This window comes from Phoxinus phoxinus (genome assembly GCF_949152265.1).
Source record: "Phoxinus phoxinus genome assembly, chromosome: 12".
Lineage (NCBI taxonomy): Eukaryota > Metazoa > Chordata > Actinopteri > Cypriniformes > Leuciscidae > Phoxinus > Phoxinus phoxinus.
In genome coordinates this window covers 30,226,312-30,246,265 of record NC_136887.1, presented here as the reverse complement: position 1 = coordinate 30,246,265, position 19,954 = coordinate 30,226,312, and the positions used below count along the sequence as shown (strand labels likewise).

The 19,954-nt window shown below is 37.6% G+C and overlaps 1 protein-coding gene across 3 annotated transcripts in view; it reads left to right on the top strand.

Moving 5' to 3' along the window:
- col23a1a (collagen type XXIII alpha 1 chain a) overlaps positions 1 to 19,954 on the top strand; it is a 130,387-nt gene that overhangs the window by 104,452 nt on the left and 5,981 nt on the right. For 2 of the 3 annotated variants that reach the window (XM_079630068.1, XM_079630067.1), the window contains exons 2-15: positions 574 to 600; positions 1,562 to 1,588; positions 2,841 to 2,867; positions 3,561 to 3,587; positions 6,447 to 6,518; positions 7,343 to 7,459; positions 13,639 to 13,665; positions 13,769 to 13,795; positions 15,167 to 15,220; positions 15,619 to 15,681; positions 15,840 to 15,884; positions 18,262 to 18,339; positions 19,570 to 19,623; positions 19,799 to 19,843. In XM_079630068.1, the coding sequence (XP_079486194.1) occupies positions 6,447 to 6,518; positions 7,343 to 7,459; positions 13,639 to 13,665; positions 13,769 to 13,795; positions 15,167 to 15,220; positions 15,619 to 15,681; positions 15,840 to 15,884; positions 18,262 to 18,339; positions 19,570 to 19,623; positions 19,799 to 19,843 (582 nt within the window). In that variant the 5' untranslated portion in view covers positions 574 to 600; positions 1,562 to 1,588; positions 2,841 to 2,867; positions 3,561 to 3,587. Of the gene's footprint in view, positions 1 to 573; positions 601 to 1,561; positions 1,589 to 2,840; positions 2,868 to 3,560; positions 3,588 to 6,446; positions 6,519 to 7,342; positions 7,460 to 13,638; positions 13,666 to 13,768; positions 13,796 to 15,166; positions 15,221 to 15,618; positions 15,682 to 15,839; positions 15,885 to 18,261; positions 18,340 to 18,578; positions 18,603 to 19,569; positions 19,624 to 19,798; positions 19,844 to 19,954 lie in introns of all 3 variants that reach the window. The other variant, XM_079630069.1, reaches the window with a different exon arrangement.

Genomic DNA, 19,954 nt, shown 5'->3' with positions numbered 1-19,954 from the left:
ACCTTTAGCATCAGGCCTTCTGAACAAAAATAAATCCTATAAGGTCACTTTTTGTGTAAAAGTAATAAAATAATTTATGTTAAGCTGCCAGTGTGGAACATCCTTTCTATTTTTGACGCTTTCATTTCTCAGTCTGATTTACGAACAACATAAATTGACTACTATGAATCTTATTTGTTAAATATTGAAATGATGGAAAGTTGCACTGACATATCGTAAACTATGTCAGTGCTATTGTTCTTTTGTGACAAGGTGCACTCCAGTGATGTTTCAAAGTTACTTAAATGCCCTAATTTAACTAAATGTCCTGGCTTAATCTAAGCCCTGTCTGTGAAACCAGGCCTTTATGTTGTAAATCAAAAAAACATGTCTCAATCCTCATCTTAAAAATAGAGGAATGACATAACGGCCAGACATGATCATTTTAATTCTGTTTCTCTCCTGCTCCTCATCTCTTGATTTATCCCTCACACTTCCTTTCAGAGTCTATCCTTGCACTTACTCTTTTTATGACGGGCTGTCTGGGACTCCTGTGGTTTAATCGTCTGTGTTTTCTCTTTTTCCGATGTTCAGGGTCCACTTGGTCTGGATGGCAAACCTGTGAGTATTCCCCAGGTTTAAAAAGTCAAGGATTTATGTGTGGAAAAGATGTTCTGAATTCTCAGTGTGACACTTTGAAAAGAAAAGTTGTCTTCACTAAACCACAGAGAAGTCTCCATTATATTAAAATGTTCTGCGCGACCTGCACATAGACAGCGACAAACCTCATCATTGTTTCTGCAATGACGTCTGACGTGTTATTTTGACGTTACATGAGAAAGTGACAAGCAAAAAATCTACGCAAAATCTGACCAGAGCAGTCAGACTGGAATTAGTTTTCAGATATTCGATTTGAATAAGATTTCATACCACATATGAATCTAGCTTGAAATGGCTTTGTAAAAATCAGTTTTCAAGTGATTTTTTGCCATTCGCATTGGCTAAATATAATTGGATACTACAGAGCCCCTAAAGGGACATGCGGAAAAAATATATTTGAAAAGTTTTGCATTCCCTCGAGAAACTTTGCGAAAACTTTTGTTCTTAGCGAGCGAGTGAGCAATGACAATTTTTCCTCCCATCTCATATTTTTTCCCCATCACCATGTACCTTTAGGGGCTCTAATATGTCATTTCAAAGAAGTATGTGTATTTGCCATATGAGTGACATAATTCACTTTTTTGCAGAAGCTTGAAACTGAAATGGCCACAAAGTAGATGTTCCTTTCATTTGATTACATAAGATTATTGTTATTGTTTTTTTTAAACTACTATTGCTCATAAACACCATTAAATCTCTGGCATGTTACTGACTGTTTGTGCTACGGACGTGAATGATGACTCAATTGTGTAACTTTTCTAAGCAATCAGAATTATGAGTCTTGACTTGTGGAGGATGTGAAACAATCTGATAGACTTGCATTGAAAGAGTGACCTGAGCCGGATCTACAGGCCAGAGTGTCATAGAGACTTGGAGAGACTTCTCGTTTTGAAAGTTTATTAATAATTGATTTGTTTTGCAGGGTACTCCTGGACCTAAAGGAAGCCAGGTAAAAACAATTTCAAATATCTACTGTTCCGTATCTAATATTGTAGACCAATAACTTTAGCTTTATAATAGGTTTATGAAAGCTACCAAACTTTACACATCTGAAAACTGTTCATTTGTACTGTGTAAAAGAGAAATTATGGTTTTATTTTTGCGTGGCAGAGGGATTAAACTCCTATATACGTTTTCAGGCCATTTATCATCTCAGATATAGGGTCACACACTCCACAAAGTGCCTTTTACCATGTATGTCTATCCCCAAATGGGATGGAAATAATGGATTACACACCAAAAAGAGAGAATTCATCATTGTTAGCTTGCGCACGTGCAGATAGTCGGTGGTTTATAAACCCTGCTGTGCTCTTTAGCGCTGCCAAGGGAAGCCCATTTGTCCAATGTAACGTAAACCACTTCTTCTGGAAGGCAGACCACCTCCAAGCGCCATTCGTCTGTCGCTTCCGGTGAAAGACAGTTGTTTTGTTTTGACTTGCATGAACGATTTTAAGGTGGTCATACAGTAGGTTTCAATCGGGCATGGGAATGTGGGATTCTGTGATGCATATAAACTGATGTGCATTGTAGAATATTCCATATCTAAAATGAGTAAGAGGTTGCAATTTAATCGGTTGCATCTGATTTTATTCTGTATGTATCACATGTACTGTGTGTATACATGCATTTATTGATTAGGTTTTTGAGCCAACAAAACTTGCTCAATTTTTCTTTTATAAACATTTTAGATGTAAAAACTAAAATAGTTTACAGTTGAAACTGTATTTCTTGTTTTCAAAAAGTGTCCGATATGGGTCACAGTGAGAAGGTCATGTGAACAACCTCATAAAAATATCATATTGGAAAATGAAAATACCATAGTCTCAGACTCTCATTTCCAGTTTCACTCAAACCATTTTCAGTCAGCTGTACGTCCATCATATTCACCGACTTTTGATCATGTTATTTACAAGTGACTTTTAAGATCAAAGATTACAGCTATATATCTAGTGCAGATGTGAGGTGCTGTCTATAATTCTATTTGGAAAAAAGATGACTTTGAAAACTTTGAAGATGAGGTATATGTGAAAGTTTATGGACACTGAGACACTGAAAACTCTTAGTGAATGAATTATGGTTCACATGCATGGTTTTTAGATAAGTTTTTGAACTACGCTGGATTTTCCCTTAGACTTTTGTCATGTCAATATTTCATTGTGGACAATCTGTCTAATCAACACACCCAACTCATTTATTTCCAGGGGCTGCCAGGACCAAAAGGAGATAAGGTACCTTTAGTATCTTTCTTTCTGAAATTGTAAGCCACACACACACACACACAGACAGGATGGTTTCATTCTGTTTCCGATCTCAGCTTCCCAGCAAGCATATGTTTTCCGATTTCTAAAACAACTCACAAATTTCATTTGCATTGGCTTTTGTCCTCAAACACATGTTTTGGAGGGGATGTAGACTGTGTCAGGCATCAAATTAGAGGAACAAGAAACCTGTGGTAAACGAAGACCGTCTTGAAGTCTTTTCCTGATTGCAGTAAAAAAAGAAAAAGAAAAAAAGCACAACAAAACACAAACATGGAGCCTCAGGATGCTTTTTCGCCTAGATCAGTGTTTCTCATTTATAGTAATTAGTAAACCGAGTCATGTTCATTCTCTGCCCTGATTTAATTTATCTACTCTTTTGTTGTTAAATAGATGGTTTACTATACGCACAGTAAGCCAGTTTATATTATGAATTAGTGTGTTTAAATGAGCTAAGTGGGTCAGGAAACTTTCTCTTACATCTGAAACAAAAGTAGCTTATTAAGGACAGCCACGATCTGCCACATAACACACTCATAACACCTTAGCAACCATCCACACAATCAAGAACCACTCAACTTCTTTTCGGAATGTAGAAACATCTTTACTGTAGTTTATACAGTGCTGTGTTTGCTAATTGTATGTCTTGTCTGTGTGTTTTAGGGTGACCAAGGAGACACTGGGCCAAGGGTCAGTAGTACATGCATATTTCTGTCACTTTGAAAAGATCTATATATTCATATTTTCCCTTAGAATCAGATAATCAGAATGTGCCTCAGAGAAATGCAAGAGATTCCTGACTGGATGTTAATCACATTTATGAAGATTGATGATGGATCATAAACCAGGATTGAAGGGCTGAATTGTGTGTGACAGAAGGCTGAATTCGTTTCGTCAATATTCTCTCTTTCTCATATTTTCTTAATCTTTCTTTATTCTTTTTTTCACGCACATCCAAAGAAGTGGCATTACTAGGATGTGCATGTGGATTTACGAGATGGGCAACTAAAGTAAAGATTTATGGGAAGAAATAATATCCAAATCATTTTAATTTTCGTAATTTTAACTTTCTGTCGGGTTGGGCAGTTTCTTTAGGATGAGCACGCACACACTTGCTGTCACGGTCCAATCCAAACATAGAATTGTTCGACCGATATTTTACTATTTTGAAATAACCAAAGTGTTGATTTTGAAAGTGTGTTCCAAAATTGTAAATCTTGTCAATGGATAATGTACTTTTTCAGGTTTCAAATAATAGTTTTTTTTGTGACTGAATGCATAGTAAAATTGTAATTATTTAAATGAAAAAAAAATGTGTATGTTTTTTTGCTATTACAATATGATATAATATAATATAAAAGTGTGTGCGTGTGCGTGTGCGTGTGCGCGCGCGCGTGTGTGTGTGTGTGTGTGTGTGTGTGTGTGTGTGTGTGTGTGTGTGTGTGTGTGTGTGTGTGTGTGTGTGTGTGTGTGTGTGTGTGAATAGAGTTTATTGATATTTTGATTCCCTAAAGAGTGTGCTGTGTGTGTTTCTGTGTACGTGTCTGAGATAGATGGCATGTTTCAGAGCACAAAAACAATAAAAAAAAAATGACTTCAGCTAAAGCTTAACAATCCTCCCTTTTGGGAAGCCCTCACTGAAAAGGAAAAATACAGAGTAAATAATGTCATTATTCTCTTCTAAAATTGCCACAAGTTTTATTTTTAGGGTTGGGGTTAGTCTGTAGTAAATATAATTAGTGTAATTTATATAGCATAAGAACAATAGAAGTCAATGGGAAGCTTAGTTAGCTGAGCGTGTGTGTAGTGCTGAGTAAAGCAGCAGTGTGGGAAACCTCAACCATCCCTCAGGTCACCACATCCCTGCTAACTCAACCCTCATGCTCACGCTGGCATCAACACGCTGTGTCACTCGCTCACTTTCTCTCTGTGTTGCTCTGTTTTTTTCTCGTTCTCTTTTGCAAGCCTTTAATTCTCAGATTTCTGAAGCTAACTTTCATTCTTAGCCATGTGCCTGTTTTTCTGCAACGCAATTTAGCACGATGGTGAATTGCTATGAAATAATCCTCACACTTGTGACTCGTTGTCTGTTTCCATTCTCAAAACTTTTCCGAGAGAAAGTGACATCTGTACTCACCTCAATGGTACGGCCTTATTTCAAATGTCTTGCGGCAGAGAAAAAGTGTTGTGCTTCTCGTGCAGCTTTCTGTCAGCACAATCCAGCCCTATGAATGTGGTTTACAGAGACAAGCACACATAAATATGTTCTCCAGACAGATGTGATTTAAGACAGCAAAAATAAAACCATGGTTTTTGTCCAGTTTTATTTCAAGGTGGCAAGACCAACAATTTTAGGGATGTTTATTTTTTTTATTTTTTTTTATTTTAGGCAGTCCAGACACATTGTCCTTTTTGGTCTGCATTTAGAGCAAGTCAAAATTGCAAGCATTTATTTTTATTTTTATGACATGGCATGAATTTGAATAACTTATCCAGTCATAATATCCATATCCAATTTGAACCATTCCACAAAATAATATTAATTTTTTTATGTTTTTGAAAGAAGTCTCTTGGCTGTGTTTATTTAATCAAAGTAAAAACAGTACTATTGTGTTCTCTATTTTAATATATTTTAAAATGTCCTTTATTCCTGTGATCAAAGCTGAATTTTCAGCATCATTACGCCAGTCTTCAGTGTCACATGATCCTTCAGAAATCAGTATAATATGATGATTTACTGCTCAAGTGACATTTCTGATTATTATCAAAGTTGAAAACAGTTGTGCTGCTTAATATGTTTGTGAAAACCGTGATACGTTGCTTTTTCCAGATTCTTTGATAAATAGAAAGTACAAAAGAACATTTAACCGCCTTTATTTGAAATATAAATATTCTGTAATATTGTGAATACATGTCTTACTATCACTTTTATATCAAGAAAAGTATACAGTTTGTAAAGTACAAGTATAAAATGTATACATTTCTTTAAAAAGAAAACTTATGAACCCCAAACTTTTGAATGTTATCCATTGACAAAGACGTTGGTCAATTTTGGAACAGAGTTTTTAATCGTCCAAATGGACGCAGTGTTTGGTTGACATTGAACATTTCAAAAAAGCCAAATCATTGGTCTGAACGTTAAGCTAATGTGAGCAAAATTCTGCAAGGTGTTCGTCTGGGATTGTTATTTCTCATTCCGGTGGCAGTGAAATGCTCTTTCAAAGCTCTTTTGATGACTGGTCTGTGTATCTCTGCTCCCCTGTTCATCCTGTTCCTCTCGCAGGGTCATGGCACTCATGCAGGTCTGCATAGTAATCAGATTCTCATTAAGGTTTGTCCCTTCTCTGCTGCCATAGCCTTCATCTCCAAGCTTCTCCATGTCAAGGATGGTCGTCTTCCCTTCATGGCCCCTGAGATCTTGCTCAGCTTCCTCGCTATCCCTCTGTCTGAGTGTTTTAATGCTCATATTGTTTCTCCTTTGTCTTCTCCTCCTCTGTCTGTTCTTCTGGGGACGTCCTGTCTCTTACTATGGGGGACTCACACGCACAGATGGTCTTTCCTCGTTACGATCACGGCTACATCTCGGCCGATCAGCCCAGTTTCCAGAGGCGCATGCTGAAGGTAGCATGTGTGCAAGGCATGTGCTGCGGACACTCCCCATACTAGATCTTCCTCTTCCTCATTTCTAACTTATGTCATGTAGCGTGATTGCTTGTGTTATTGTTTGTGTCTCAATATTTACAATGAAATAACCTCATCCATGTCTAAAGGATCTGAGCGTTGCATGCAAGCTGCTGCTTCAGTGAACGTGGCTGATTCAGGGTGAATGTCACGAAAAAATATCTGTATCATATTTTACCCCATTACAAATATTAGGAATTATATTTTGCATAAGGAAATTGAATGCAAAATAATGGCACAATGCAAAAATAATAATAATACAAAATAATTGTCCTGATTATAGATACACTTGTAAAGAAATGTCTTCCTGAGATTCATCCCCTTAGAAATACAGTATAAGGAAACCTTGTAGTGACAAAATTGTGCCATTATTATACACTGAAAAGTCTAGGATTAGCAATTTTCACTAAGAAAGTGCTTGTAAATTTCACAAATAATTACAAAGCAAGGAACACATTGAATTAAACGTGAAATTTTTAAGTAAAAAACTGAAATTGTATTTGTAATAATAATTGTTGTAAATATTTATTTATTTATGTATTATTATTATTATTATTCAGAAAAGTCAAATGACTTGTATACAATAAACAACTGATGAAACTTGAAACATCATAGTTCTTCCATTCACTTTTTCATAAAAAAAAGAAAGAAATATATACTTCAAGAGAATGTTGTCTGTGCTTATGTGTGTCTCTTCTCTTTTCCTGTGACTTACTTGAAAAATGTATTGTACTGTATATCACATATCTGTATGTTTTCATCAGGGTGATCAAGGACAAGCTGGCCCACCTGGACCTCCAGGCCCTCCTGGTGCTCCCGGTGCTAGAGGGCCCCCAGGGAACACTGGGAAGGACGGCCCCCGTGGCCCAACAGGAGAAACAGTAAGACGCTTCAATCGTTTTTACTTGCTTCCGCGATACTTAAAAAGATGATGTGCATAAAGGGGTCATCAAATGTAAATTGCCGAGGTTACAGCACATCAGGGATACACGTTTTTTAAGTATGATATTACGGATGCCTGCACATGACATGAAAAACGAGGAGGAGACAAGGGAGGCAGTGTCTCCTCAAAAATGTGACATTAAAAAGTGTAAAATTCATTTGTTTTTATAAAGTAACAGTGTCTAATAGCGATACTAGGAAAGTTACAGCTGGAGTCTACGTCTCTCTTGCCTCCCCTGAGCCCATTGACTTTTAACAGACCCCCCAAAGCGTGCAGTGGGTTTGTGGGGGGTAATTGAGAATGAATGGGGGAAAGTCACGTATCGCGCTTTGATTTGATATGATCAGTTATGACTGGATATGATTGGTTTGCGCGATAAATCCCGCCTCTTGTTTTCGTGCGCATTCTCGAATCGGCCTGAATGAAGACAATGATGGCATTAATGAGAAGACTAATTCAAAATGAAGTAAACAACTTAGATATCACCGCTTTGTCACGTCAAAATAAAACTTAGCCGAGAACATGAGGACTGTGGGGGTTTTTAGTGCGGAAACGGCTTTGTGGAAATGAAAGGGTCATCTTTGTGTCTGTGACCAGTGTGTGCAAGCTTGATGACTGATGAAAATAAGTTGACTATCAAAAAGAAAAGCTGAACATTAGTTCACAAATAATATACATCGTTTAAAATGTTAATGCCTTTAGTTAATTTTTGGGAATAAATAAAAAAAAATGTGTAAACTCTAACTTGATGAAATTTATACTTGGTTTTAATAAATAGAACATTACATAGTTAGTGTAAAAATACAAAATAGAATTGTATTTGGTCTCTCTTTTTTATGTGTTGTTTATTTACCCTGGAAAATTAAGTGTAACAGGGACATTCATTTACATTTGATGTATATAAAAAATGTGAGGACCTCCTCATTTTCAAACACCACACACCACGGAATAAATGTGTATATCGTGGCCACAAATGAACAATTCGTTCCCATGACTTTCTAATATATCAGCACATTTGACTAATTTCTTACTAATTCATTCCTTCCATTTTTTCCATTTTATGAAATCATGACCACGTTGTAATAATTTAGTTCAATCAAAACAAGGGAACTAATTAGTACAACGTGGCCAAGATTTACTAAATTGAGGAAATTAATTAAGTTGTGAGAGCGAATTATTAATTTGTTGCCACAATTGAACTAAAACAAGGGAACGAATTATTAAATGGTGGCCACAATAAACAGGAATATATTGATCGAGTATGCAAACAAAGACAATGGTGTCATCATTGTTCAACTGAAGTCAGTTCAGTGTTGATTCAGTTCAATAACTGTGTAAAGTTCATCAATTAGGACAGTATAGTTCTGCTGTTGTTCATAAATACCAGTGGTGATATTGTATAATGTGTAGTGAGCCAGAGTCCTTACTGACCTTAGTGTCCAAATTTGTGTACAGTACACCATAGGCTATACTGATTCACAAATTGTTATTCATGATTGAGACGTCAGAGTGCTTTAGTTGTCAACAAAAATGATTAATTTAGTGCCAACAAAAAATATTAAGTTAAATTAAATTTTTATATTTAAATGGATTAAACATAATTCAATAGATTGTGACAAATTTTGCAAGAATTGTGTTGCTTTAGCTCATTTTAGCAAAGTAATTTGAACAAGCTGCTTAAACAGACGGCGTAGGGCACTACTACCAAGAGGACACCGAACAGTGATGTTAACTGAGGGGCCCTGATTGTACAATTGTATTTATTATCTGAAGATGTTTTTGTACTACAGCAGCCTGTGGTTTACAGCAGTTACAGGTTGTACTTTAAAGGTTAAAGGCATTAGCATTGCTCCGCTCTGGCCTCTCATCTCAGAGAGAGAGAGAGAGAGAGAGAGAGAGAGAGAGAGAGAGAGGTTAGAGGGGAAGGGGGCAAATCCAGTTCATCATTCCCCCGACGGGGAGTTTGAGAAACCACAGCCGATGCCAGTGCACTGAACCAAATATAGATTTTAAGGCTCGAGACTCATCTGGTTTGGGTAAGACACGGCCATAGTGTGTTTTTGACGAACTCTATAAGATATATCTAAGAGATATGGAGCAAGTCCTGGTTCAGGAACAGTTCTCACAACATTTCTCGCCTTAGGTCCCTTCAAATGAAGTTCATCCTTTATAGTGTCTTATCATAAAGGTATAGCTTACACGTGAACTTGAAGTCGGAATGATTCATGAGAAGCATTCATGGAATATTTACTCTTATCCCAGAGCTCAAACTTGACTGGTTCTCACCGACACACAGCCTGTCAATTCTTTTCACGATACCAGGAATTATTCTTGCGTAGCGGCAGATTATGAGAGAGCCAGTTCACATTCTCTTCTGTTTCTGCTCGATTAGACTGTCTGTCCTCTCACTCTGACTGTTAGTTTCACAAGCCAAAATGTTGACTTTCAACACTAAATCAGCAGCATATTATAGCTTATTCTGGCCAAAAATCATTCATTCACATATAAAGAGGTCGCCTGGCTGACATTTTAAATGACCAGACTAATTTTACTTGATTTTACATGGCATTTAGGGGTTTGGCAAACATGCGAGAGATGTCATTTACTCTGAGTCGTCTGCCTCTATAGTTTATATATATAAGTATATATAAGATTTTTTTTAAAGAAATTAATACTTTTTTCAGCAAGGATATAATAATTATAACATCACATAACATCACAATAATAAATTACATTTTAAGAAATATATTAAAGCAAAACAGTTCTTTTAAAATGTAATAATATTTTTAAATATTCGATTTTTTCTGTATTTCTGATCAGATAAATGCAGAATTGATGAGCATAAGAGGCTACTTTTAAATTATATTTTTTACTTTTTAATGATATATGTCAGTGTATATGTCAAATGTAATGTATATATTTGTAGACAAGTCTGATTATATTTATATAAATATATTTATAATAATTTATATAAATATAATTTATATTGTGTAATATAATATTATTAGGCTATATGTTATATTGTAATATGTTATATTGGCCAGTCTTTAAGAATCACACAGGGGGGAAAGTGTCAAAATAGGTAAACTCTTAAGTTAACTGTTAGTCACCTAACACAAATATATAAACAAGTGAAGTTCCAACACCTATTTTACCCCCATTTAACACAATTCTGATATCATTTGATGAGTCTCAAAAACATAGCATACAGTGAATGCCAGAGGTGTCAAGTAACGAAGTACAAATACTTCGTTACATTACTTAAGTAGAAAATTTGGGTATCTATACTTTACTGAGTAATTATTTTTCAGCCGACTTTTTACTTCTACTCCTTACATTTTCACGCAATTATCTGTACTTTCTACTCCTTACATTTGAAAAATAGCCTCGTTACTCCTATTTCATTTCTGCTTGTTTTAGATCTGAGTCCCGCCTCCTGAACACACATCGCTAAACTGATTGGCTTTGTGTTTTCTTTCTAACTTGTGAGAGGCTGTCCGCGCGGCGCGCTGTAGTTACATTTGGTTGTGCAAAGCGGCAAAACTCCTCCGAAGGAAACCTACTGTAAATGCGGTAAGCGAGGGAGAAATGATGAATCAACAGTTTTGTGCTCAAGAATACGGGGCAAATCGCGTCAAATATTGCTTTGGGGACAGCCGTTTTTACAATATTGCCTACTGTATGACAATCGCGGGATAAGTGGCAAACATAATCGTTAGTGTGTGTGTGCGTGCGCGCGTGTGTGTGTGAGAAAGAGGAGAGAGAGAGAGTGTGTGTGTGTGTGTGTGTGTGTGTGTGTGTGTGTGTGTGTGTGAGAGAGAGAGAGTGTGTGTGTGTGTGTGTGTGTGAGAGAGAGGAGAGAGAGTGTGTGTGTGAGAGAGAGAAGAGAGAGAGAAGAGAGTGAGAGAGTGTGCGTGTGTGTGTGTGTGTGTGTGTGTGTGCGCGCAACCATTATAGTGTCAAAATATCCCCACAAAGATGGCAATATCCGAAATCCTTATATGCGGCTGAAACAGGTGGCCTAGTGCCTCACAAGTTTTTCAACATTTACATTTTAATATATATAACATTATAGTCATTATGGCCTTAGAATATTTTTTTTTGGGATGCACTATAGGCCCCTTTGGCGCGGTCTAAGTTTTTGTCCTTAATGGCATTTTTTGCCTTGCATTACTTTTACTTTTATACTTTAAGTAGTTTTAAAATCCAGTACTTTTACACTTTTACTTGAGTAAAAAGCTTGAGTTGATACTTCAACTTTTACAAAAGTCATTTTAAACCCTAGTATCTGTACTTCTACTTGAGTAATGAATGTGAATACTTTTGACACCTCTGGTGAATGCATAGAAACACAAAGAGAGTGTGTACGGTATCTGTGCTGGCAAAAGTAGAGCTTTAAGAGTCCTGTGAATAAAACAAGACGACATGTTCTGTTCTGGTGTAAAGAAACATTTTATGAAAGCTGAGATTTATGAAATTCTGCACCATGTTGGTCACAGATGTTTCCCTGACATCTTACCAGCTAGTTATCTTCCATTGTTGTGTTTTTCGCTTGCAAAACCACCTTGTTAAGAAGCGCAGCTTGAAGGAAGGACGGGGAAAGCGAACAGCACAGGGCTTCTGATTTTCCCAAGCGCTTCCTCTGGTTTTGCTCATTTTTGACAAGGAACAGAAAATGATGTCTCTCTGTGTTGTGGCTGAATACCAGCTTTGAAGTCTGCTTGACATAAATTACTACAGTTGACATGATTGTTTGTGTGTATGCAACTGTATGTATGGGGGGGCATGTCTTCGATCATTCTGTAGATAATTTAGGTCCAGAATGAGGACAAGAATATCGATTACAAAATGAAAAACATTGCTTAATTGACGTAAGGAGTTTTTACATTCACATCCTCCACAAGATGCATGTTATGTACGCTCTTTTTCTGTGTATGACAAACACACACATACCTTGATTTCAATTATAAAAGTAGAATAAACATATGATAACCTTGTACCAGTGATGAGAATGTGTTTGCTATTGGTGCCCAAAATCTGATGGTGAACGTTCAACCAAAATAACCAAAGCTTTATATCACTGCCCCCTAGTGGTTAAATGACAGACACACCAGTCTCTGCACAGACCTCATATTAAAGGGATATTTCACACAAAAATGAAAAAAATTTCATAATTGACTCACCCTTAAGTTGTTCCAAACCTGTATGACTTTCTTTATTTTGCTGAACACACAAAAGAAGATATTTTAAAGAATGTTGGTAACCAGACAGTTGACGGTAGCCATTGACTTAACTTTTTTTTTTTCTACTATGAAAGTCAACAGCTACCATCAACTGTTTAATTAATCGTCAACAGAAGACCGTCAACTCATACAGGTTTGGAACAACTTGAGGGTAAGTGTTGACAAAATTTTTATTTTTGGGTGAACTATCCCTTTAAGAAAAAAAGAAAAGAAAAAAAAAACAGTGAAAATTAACTTTGTGACCAACATTTTTAGAACTATTACTAAATAAAATGCAATCAAAAGTGGCCTCTCTTCTGATACTAAATGACATAATTTTGGTTTATTAAAAAGAATATGTATGCCATCCTGAGGTGAAACCAGGCATATCTCGTCCCAAAATATAACTATATTATCGCTCAGCAGTAGTTGTATATATAATTATATGTATAATGTCCAACATTATTCGCATACATATAGTATACTTGCGTATTATACTATATAGCATATCTCAACTGCTTGATTGCTTGTATTGTCACAAAATGTAAACTATATTATTCCCCAGCTCTAATCTGTGACTATGAGACATGAAAATATTAAGATATTATAAATATCTTACGATATGTGAAAAGCGCTATACAGATAAATTTGGCTTGACTTAACTTGATATTTAATGTGAAACTATACCACTAACCCGATCAAGCCATTTAATGTAATAATGATGCACTTTAGGACTGGCACATATGACTTTTGGTTCTATAGCGCTGGTCTCCTTCAAGAAAAGAGCTCTGGCATCAGTCAAACACGGACTGTAACGTTTTGTGGACGGTACCTCTTTAAAACTTTACTTTGGTGTATTAAAGTAACTCTTAAATACTTCTCTCTGTCTCTCTAGGGTGCTCCTGGACACGATGGAATAGAGGTGAGCGTGCAGCGCTGTTTATGTCTTCATGGTCATGGTCTTCATGGCTTACATTATATAATTGTATGTTACTTTCTTTCAAACATGTTTTCTCTCTCTGCAGGGACAAAGAGGTTTACCAGGAAAACCGGTAAGATAAAAACACAAACCGTGTGTGTGTGTGTGTGTGTGTGTGTGTGTGTGTGTGTGTGTGTGTGTGTGTGTGTGTGTGTGTGTGTGTGTGTGTGTGCTCATCCTTGTGATCAAGATGTTTCTTGTTTTTTAGGTAAATGTCTTGCTTTCTCAGTTTTATGAAAGACTAAATTCTTCCCTCTCGGCATACATAAATGTGAACAGCATGTTTGAGTGTTTTGTCCTTTGTGCTAGTAAGTGCTTGCTGGCTTTAGCTGTCCTTAAACACACTGATGTTGCACTGGCATCTGTATGATGTCTTGGATTATTTTCTGCCTGTTTCACAAGAAAGACTTTTAATGTGTAATATCAGTTTAGTTTTAGTGCATGTTTGTGAGTGAGAGGCTAAGATGAGAAACATACATGTGAGTGTGTTCTTAGCCAGTGTTGGAGTCGCATGGGCCTGTTGTATATAAAGTCAGCATGAAATAGTGTTCGCATTCGCAACCCTTTTTACTTCAGTAATGTGATTTATTTCTAAGTGAAATGGGAAATAAGAAAAATGTAGAGCTGAACTTGATTTTTTTCTATGAAAATTGAAAAGTGGCCTTTATATGTGGCGGGAGGGGAGGATGACGTCAGCCGAAAAGGAAAGTTGTTTCAGAGCTGAAGAAAGCTTTTAGCTTAAAACATTAATACCAAGACCAAGATCTTTCTTTGGAATCATGTGAAATTATGCAGTGTTCCCAATAAGACCTTAAGACATTAAGAAAGTAAATGGAGTAAAACTTGCTTTTCATCTTGACTAAAAGATGACATGAAATGGAATTTTCTTTTTTTATATAAGATAGTGCAAAATAATAATAGAGGATTGAATGTATAGTAATATTTATTGTATATTCGAATCAATTTCTGCTAATAATCCAAGATATATGTTCATGCTTAATATGTCCTGCATAATTACTTACATAAAGAAATCTATTTTTTGTTAGTTCAGTTACCTGTGTCGGCAGTGTGCAGAAGACACATCTTAACAATTTCTAACAATCGCTTATCCTGCCGAGAAAGACCATAAATATTACAGATAACGTTCAAAGTATCAATTAATGTACATACATATATCTTAAGACTTTTTATGTCCAACTGATACCTAAGCAGGTGATTTTAGGTCGATGTTTTGGCTGTAAGTCAATGATGCCCGGTGTCGGTAGGGAATCGTAAGATGGCTGCTCGAACACTTCCAGTGGCTTCACCGCCTGCTGCCAGTTTAAAACGCAATGAGCAATCCAGTTATTCACATAGATCAGTGGTGTTGACACAGTGACGTATGATATTAAGTGTTTGTGTCTTTATCCTTGCATTTTTTTACATTTTCCTAACTGTTTTACAGGGTGAAGTTGGTGATCAGGGTTACCCAGGACCACAGGGACCCCCAGGGTCAAAGGTCAGATTCTTGTTTAATTTTTACACCAGAACTTTGAAAAGTTCATAATTATGATCCAAAAACATACAGTTTTCAAGGTCCTTTTCCATTATGGTGTTTAAATGAGACTTCATATAATATTTTTTTTTACCTACTCATTCGTGTATTTATCTTCTGTTATGCACTCTTTCATTTAGTTTCTTTCAATCCTCCCATGCAGCATTTTCTTTGGGTTTGATCATATGCTCAATTTGACCATAGCCTCTTATTACTTAATCATTAGCAGCATAATAAGAATGATTTCATAGTGTAATGGACTTCATATGGATCCGACTGCTCTGTTCAAGCATCTTTTGCTGCAATCTTATTCTCTGCAATCTGTTCTATATTAATTTAAATGCTCTTTATACATTTGGCAGGGCGAGCAGGGAGAGCCAGGTACTCAGGGTGACCGAGGAACCGATGGCCTGCCAGGCTTGAAGGTGAGTGCTGAGTGAAGCTATTTCTCTTTTATATATTTATACACAGTGATTCCTACAAAGACGAGACTTACAGTAAATGGGTAACATGCGAGAGATGTCATTTACTCTGAGGCATCTGCCTCTATAGTGTGATTGATTGTGGGTTTTGTATTTCTCAGGGAGATAAAGGAGATGTTGGAGAACAAGGACCCCAGGGCGAAACGGTGAGGAATGATGCATCATACGGCAGGCATCTGTGGTTCCATGAAGAACCTTTAATAGCCATGGAAACTTTTCATTGCACAAAATGTTCTTTATACTGGAAAAAAAGTTTTTTAGATTATTTAAATGTTCTTCACAGTAAAAAATAAATCAAAAATCAAATGTTGACTAAAAGGTTCTTTGGGGAGAACCAAAATGATTCTTCTATTGCATAAATGCAAACAAAAACTGTAAAATGCTGTAAAGAAGCGCACGAAGAGATAGAAAACAAAAACAGTTTTTAATGAAATAAACAGGGAACACTCAGGAGATTGCAGGAGAATACATAACACAACCACAATAAATAAAGATGATACCGGACAAAGGAACTATGGAAGCACAAGGCTAAATACATGGAGAGGGTAATCAAACTGAACGTAGACAGGTGTGAGGCTCTGATTAACAATCAAGGAAACTAACTAAGAACTAGTAGAGACGGAGACACAGTGACGAGCGTCTGAGGTGGAGCCAGAGGACTGAGGTGGAGCCGGTGGGTCTGAGGTTGAGCAAGAGGACTGAGGTGAAGCAAGAGGACTGAGGTGAAGCCGGTGGGTCTGAGGTGGACTAAGGTGGAGCAAGAGGACTGAGGTGGAGCAAGAGGACTGAGGTGGAGCAAGAGGGCAAGAGGACTGAGGTGGAGCAAGAGGACTGAGGTGGAGCAAGAGGACTGAGGTGGAGCAAGAGGACTGAGGTGGAGCAAGAGGACTGAGGTGAAGCCGGTGGGTCTGAGGTGGACTAAGGTGGAGCAAGAGGACTGAGGTGGAGCAAGAGGACTGAGGTGGAGCAAGAGGGCAAGAGGACTGAGGTGGAGCAAGAGGACTGAGGTGGAGCAAGAGGACTGAGGTGGAGCAAGAGGACTGAGGTGGAGCAAGAGGACTGATGTGGAGCAAGAAGACTGAGGTGAAGCCAGAGGACTTAGGTGGAGCCGGTGGGACTGAGGTGAAGCCAGAGGACTGAGGTGGAGCCGGTGGGTCTGAGGTGGAGCCAGAGGACTGAGATGGAGCAAGAGGACTGAGGTGGAGCCAGTGGGTCTGAGGAGCCGCGGAGCCCAACAGAGCCGAAGGGGTGGGAGTGTGGGTGGGGTCTGCCCCCGTTCCCTAAAACTCCACAAGTACTCCCACTGCGCATGATGTTGCCGGCTCACACACCTGGATAGACTCACTGTGGCGCTCGAGCTCGGGCGATGGTTGGCTCAGTCTTTTTCTCTGGCGCTGACTTGTGCATCGCGGCAGACTCTGGCTCTCTCTCTGCTTTGGCTCTGGCTTTATATCCGTGCAGCGAGATGATGGCTGGCTGGGCTCTGGGTTCATAATGGGGCTTGTGGACAGATGGTAAAAGCGGATCCATTATTCACCAGAACTCATTCCACATAAGCGACGAAATTCTCTAGAGGACCATTCCCTGAGAGGCGTGTCGTGGGAGGCTAATCAGACCAGGCAACGTTTTTCCAATCTTCTTTATTCCAATTTTGGTAAGGCTTGCGAATTGTAGCCTCAGTTTCCTGTTCTTAGCTGACAGTGACACCGGTGTGTCTTCTTCTGCTGCTGTTGTTCATCTGCTTCAAGGTTGGACGTGTTGAGCGTTCAGAGATGTTCTCCTGTAGACCTCGGTTGTAATGAGTGGTTGTTTGAGTTACTGTTGCCTTTCTAATAGCTGAACCGGTCTGGCCATTCTCCTCCAACCTCTAGAATCAACAAGACATTTTCACCCACAGAACTGCCGCTCTCTGGATATTTGTCCTTTTTCAGACCATTCTCTGTAAACCCTAGAGATGGTTGTGCGTGAAAATCCCAGTGGATCAGCAGTTTCTGAAATACTCATACCAGCCCGTCTGGCATCAACAACCATGCCATGTTCAAAGTCACTTCAATTACATTTCTTCCCCATTTTGATTCTCAGTTTGAACTTTACCCATTGACCATGGGTGTGTCTCAATCAGCTCCCTAGTTCAGTAGTCAGGACACTGATCAGGGAGTCTGTCATTTTAAGGGCTGTCTCAATTGCAAAATCTTTCCAGTACACTGAAACGTTCATTCCTTAAAAAGTCCCACAATGCACCGTGCAAAACATGGAGCATAAATACATGTCTCCCTTAATGGAAGTTCTGACACATGAAACATCGAAGTATTTATCATAATGTACTTTAAATAACATTAAAACATAATGTCAGAAAGAAATCAGTTCTGCGGTTGTTCGTAAATACCAGTGGGGATGTTGTACAGTGAGGACATTCTGAATACATTAGAATTACAAAACAAAACCAGAGAAACACCTCTCCACATCTGAGAATACTTGCAGATTTGTGTGGTCAGTTGTGTAACGTTTTTTTCATCCCGGCAGGGCCGCCCCGGCGAGAAAGGCACATCAGCATCTGGTGACATCATTGACTTTAATGGCAAACTCTTAGATGCCTTTCAGGTGAGTTGTGATTTTATTAATGGTAATTGCTAAAAAAAAAAAATCTTCTCAACAACTTATAAATCTGTTATTTTTTGCCAGTTGGTCATCTGGATTAATGTACATTTGAAGTTACTGGTTAGACTTCCTGTAATGCAACTATGTAAACCACAGATGACTGTAAATTCATGGTTGTATTAAAACCAAAATGCCATTATGTGTTCTGAGGTCTGACATTAGTTGATTTTTTTTTCTGGCAGGCCATCAAAACCATCAGTGTCTCGGTAACTGTAATATAGCATGGGTTGCCTTTTCTGCTTTGGTTAAATATGCAGCCTGATCCTAATCCTTAACAAATACTCACTGTATCTGCGTGTGAATATAAAACCGTTCATAATATCATTATTTTTTTGTAGTTTCCAAATTAAACACTATGTAAATAATGTTTTTTTGTTGTATTATATATTATTAATGTAACTACTATTATTATTATCAGTCTGTAGTGTGCATGCAACATTATGTTGTAAGACAGTGAAGTAAACATGACTGACAAAATTACATTTAAAATAATTTTTCAAATGATTTGACTTTACTTGGCTATGCTTCATGTAACATACCAAGACAGATTTTTGAAATTAGATACAATTAGTAGCAAATGTTGTTGTGCGTATTCTTGTTCTGAGAATGTGTATATGGGTTGTTTAATGAATGGTTCTTGTGGTTACATTAATTATAATGTCTGTTTAAATGTTCTGGATGATGCCCTTCTTTGAAAGTCTGTGTTTTGTCACACAGCAATTGGGAAATGGGAGGAAAAATTAGGAAATTTGTTATTTTTGACATTTGCAAGGCTTTGTGGTCATTTCTATCAACAGTGTAATCAGTCTGAGATGTTTATCGAACCACAAACATTGCCGGCTCATTGTGCTGATACATTGAAATATGGTGTCAAGGAAATTAAAAAGATCAGCCAATAATTATGGTTTGTATCAGACTGAAGAATAGCAATATTTCCTTCGAAGAATGCCATCAACATTGTTAAGGGATGTTGTTTTCATACTCCAAAAGTTTCGGATCCCACTGGGTTGATTACACATTAAGAGTTATATTGGAACAACATTTCCCTGTTTTATAGCAGTCGTAAAATGAGGTCTATCGGAGGTTTGTGGTTCTCAAAATGCAAGAGTGGGTTTACCAAAAAGACCATTTTATAAGCTTTAATTCTGTCTGTTCCGTTTGCTTCCCAAATAGGGACCACCTGGCCCTCCTGGACCCCCGGGACAAACAGGAAAAGAAGGTCCAAAGGTGAATTTCATTCACGTTTTTATCAATTTCCACAGTGTTAAACTGTTAACAAGTGGCTCTGTTGGAACGTGTGATTGTCAGAGACGGGGGAAGTCACTGAGTTTGAACTTATTAATAGCATGATGAGAAATATAAATTCTGTTCCTCTCTAAGTATGTTTCCTTCATCCAAACAGGGTGAACTCGGCTTGCCTGGGCCCGCTGGGGTTGATGGCGAAAAGGTGATCATTCGTTCAACCCATTTAGAAGAATATCACTTCTTAAAATATACATAGTTTTACAAGGACAAGAACAATTGAGTTCATTAAATGTTGATGACTAATTTAGATCTC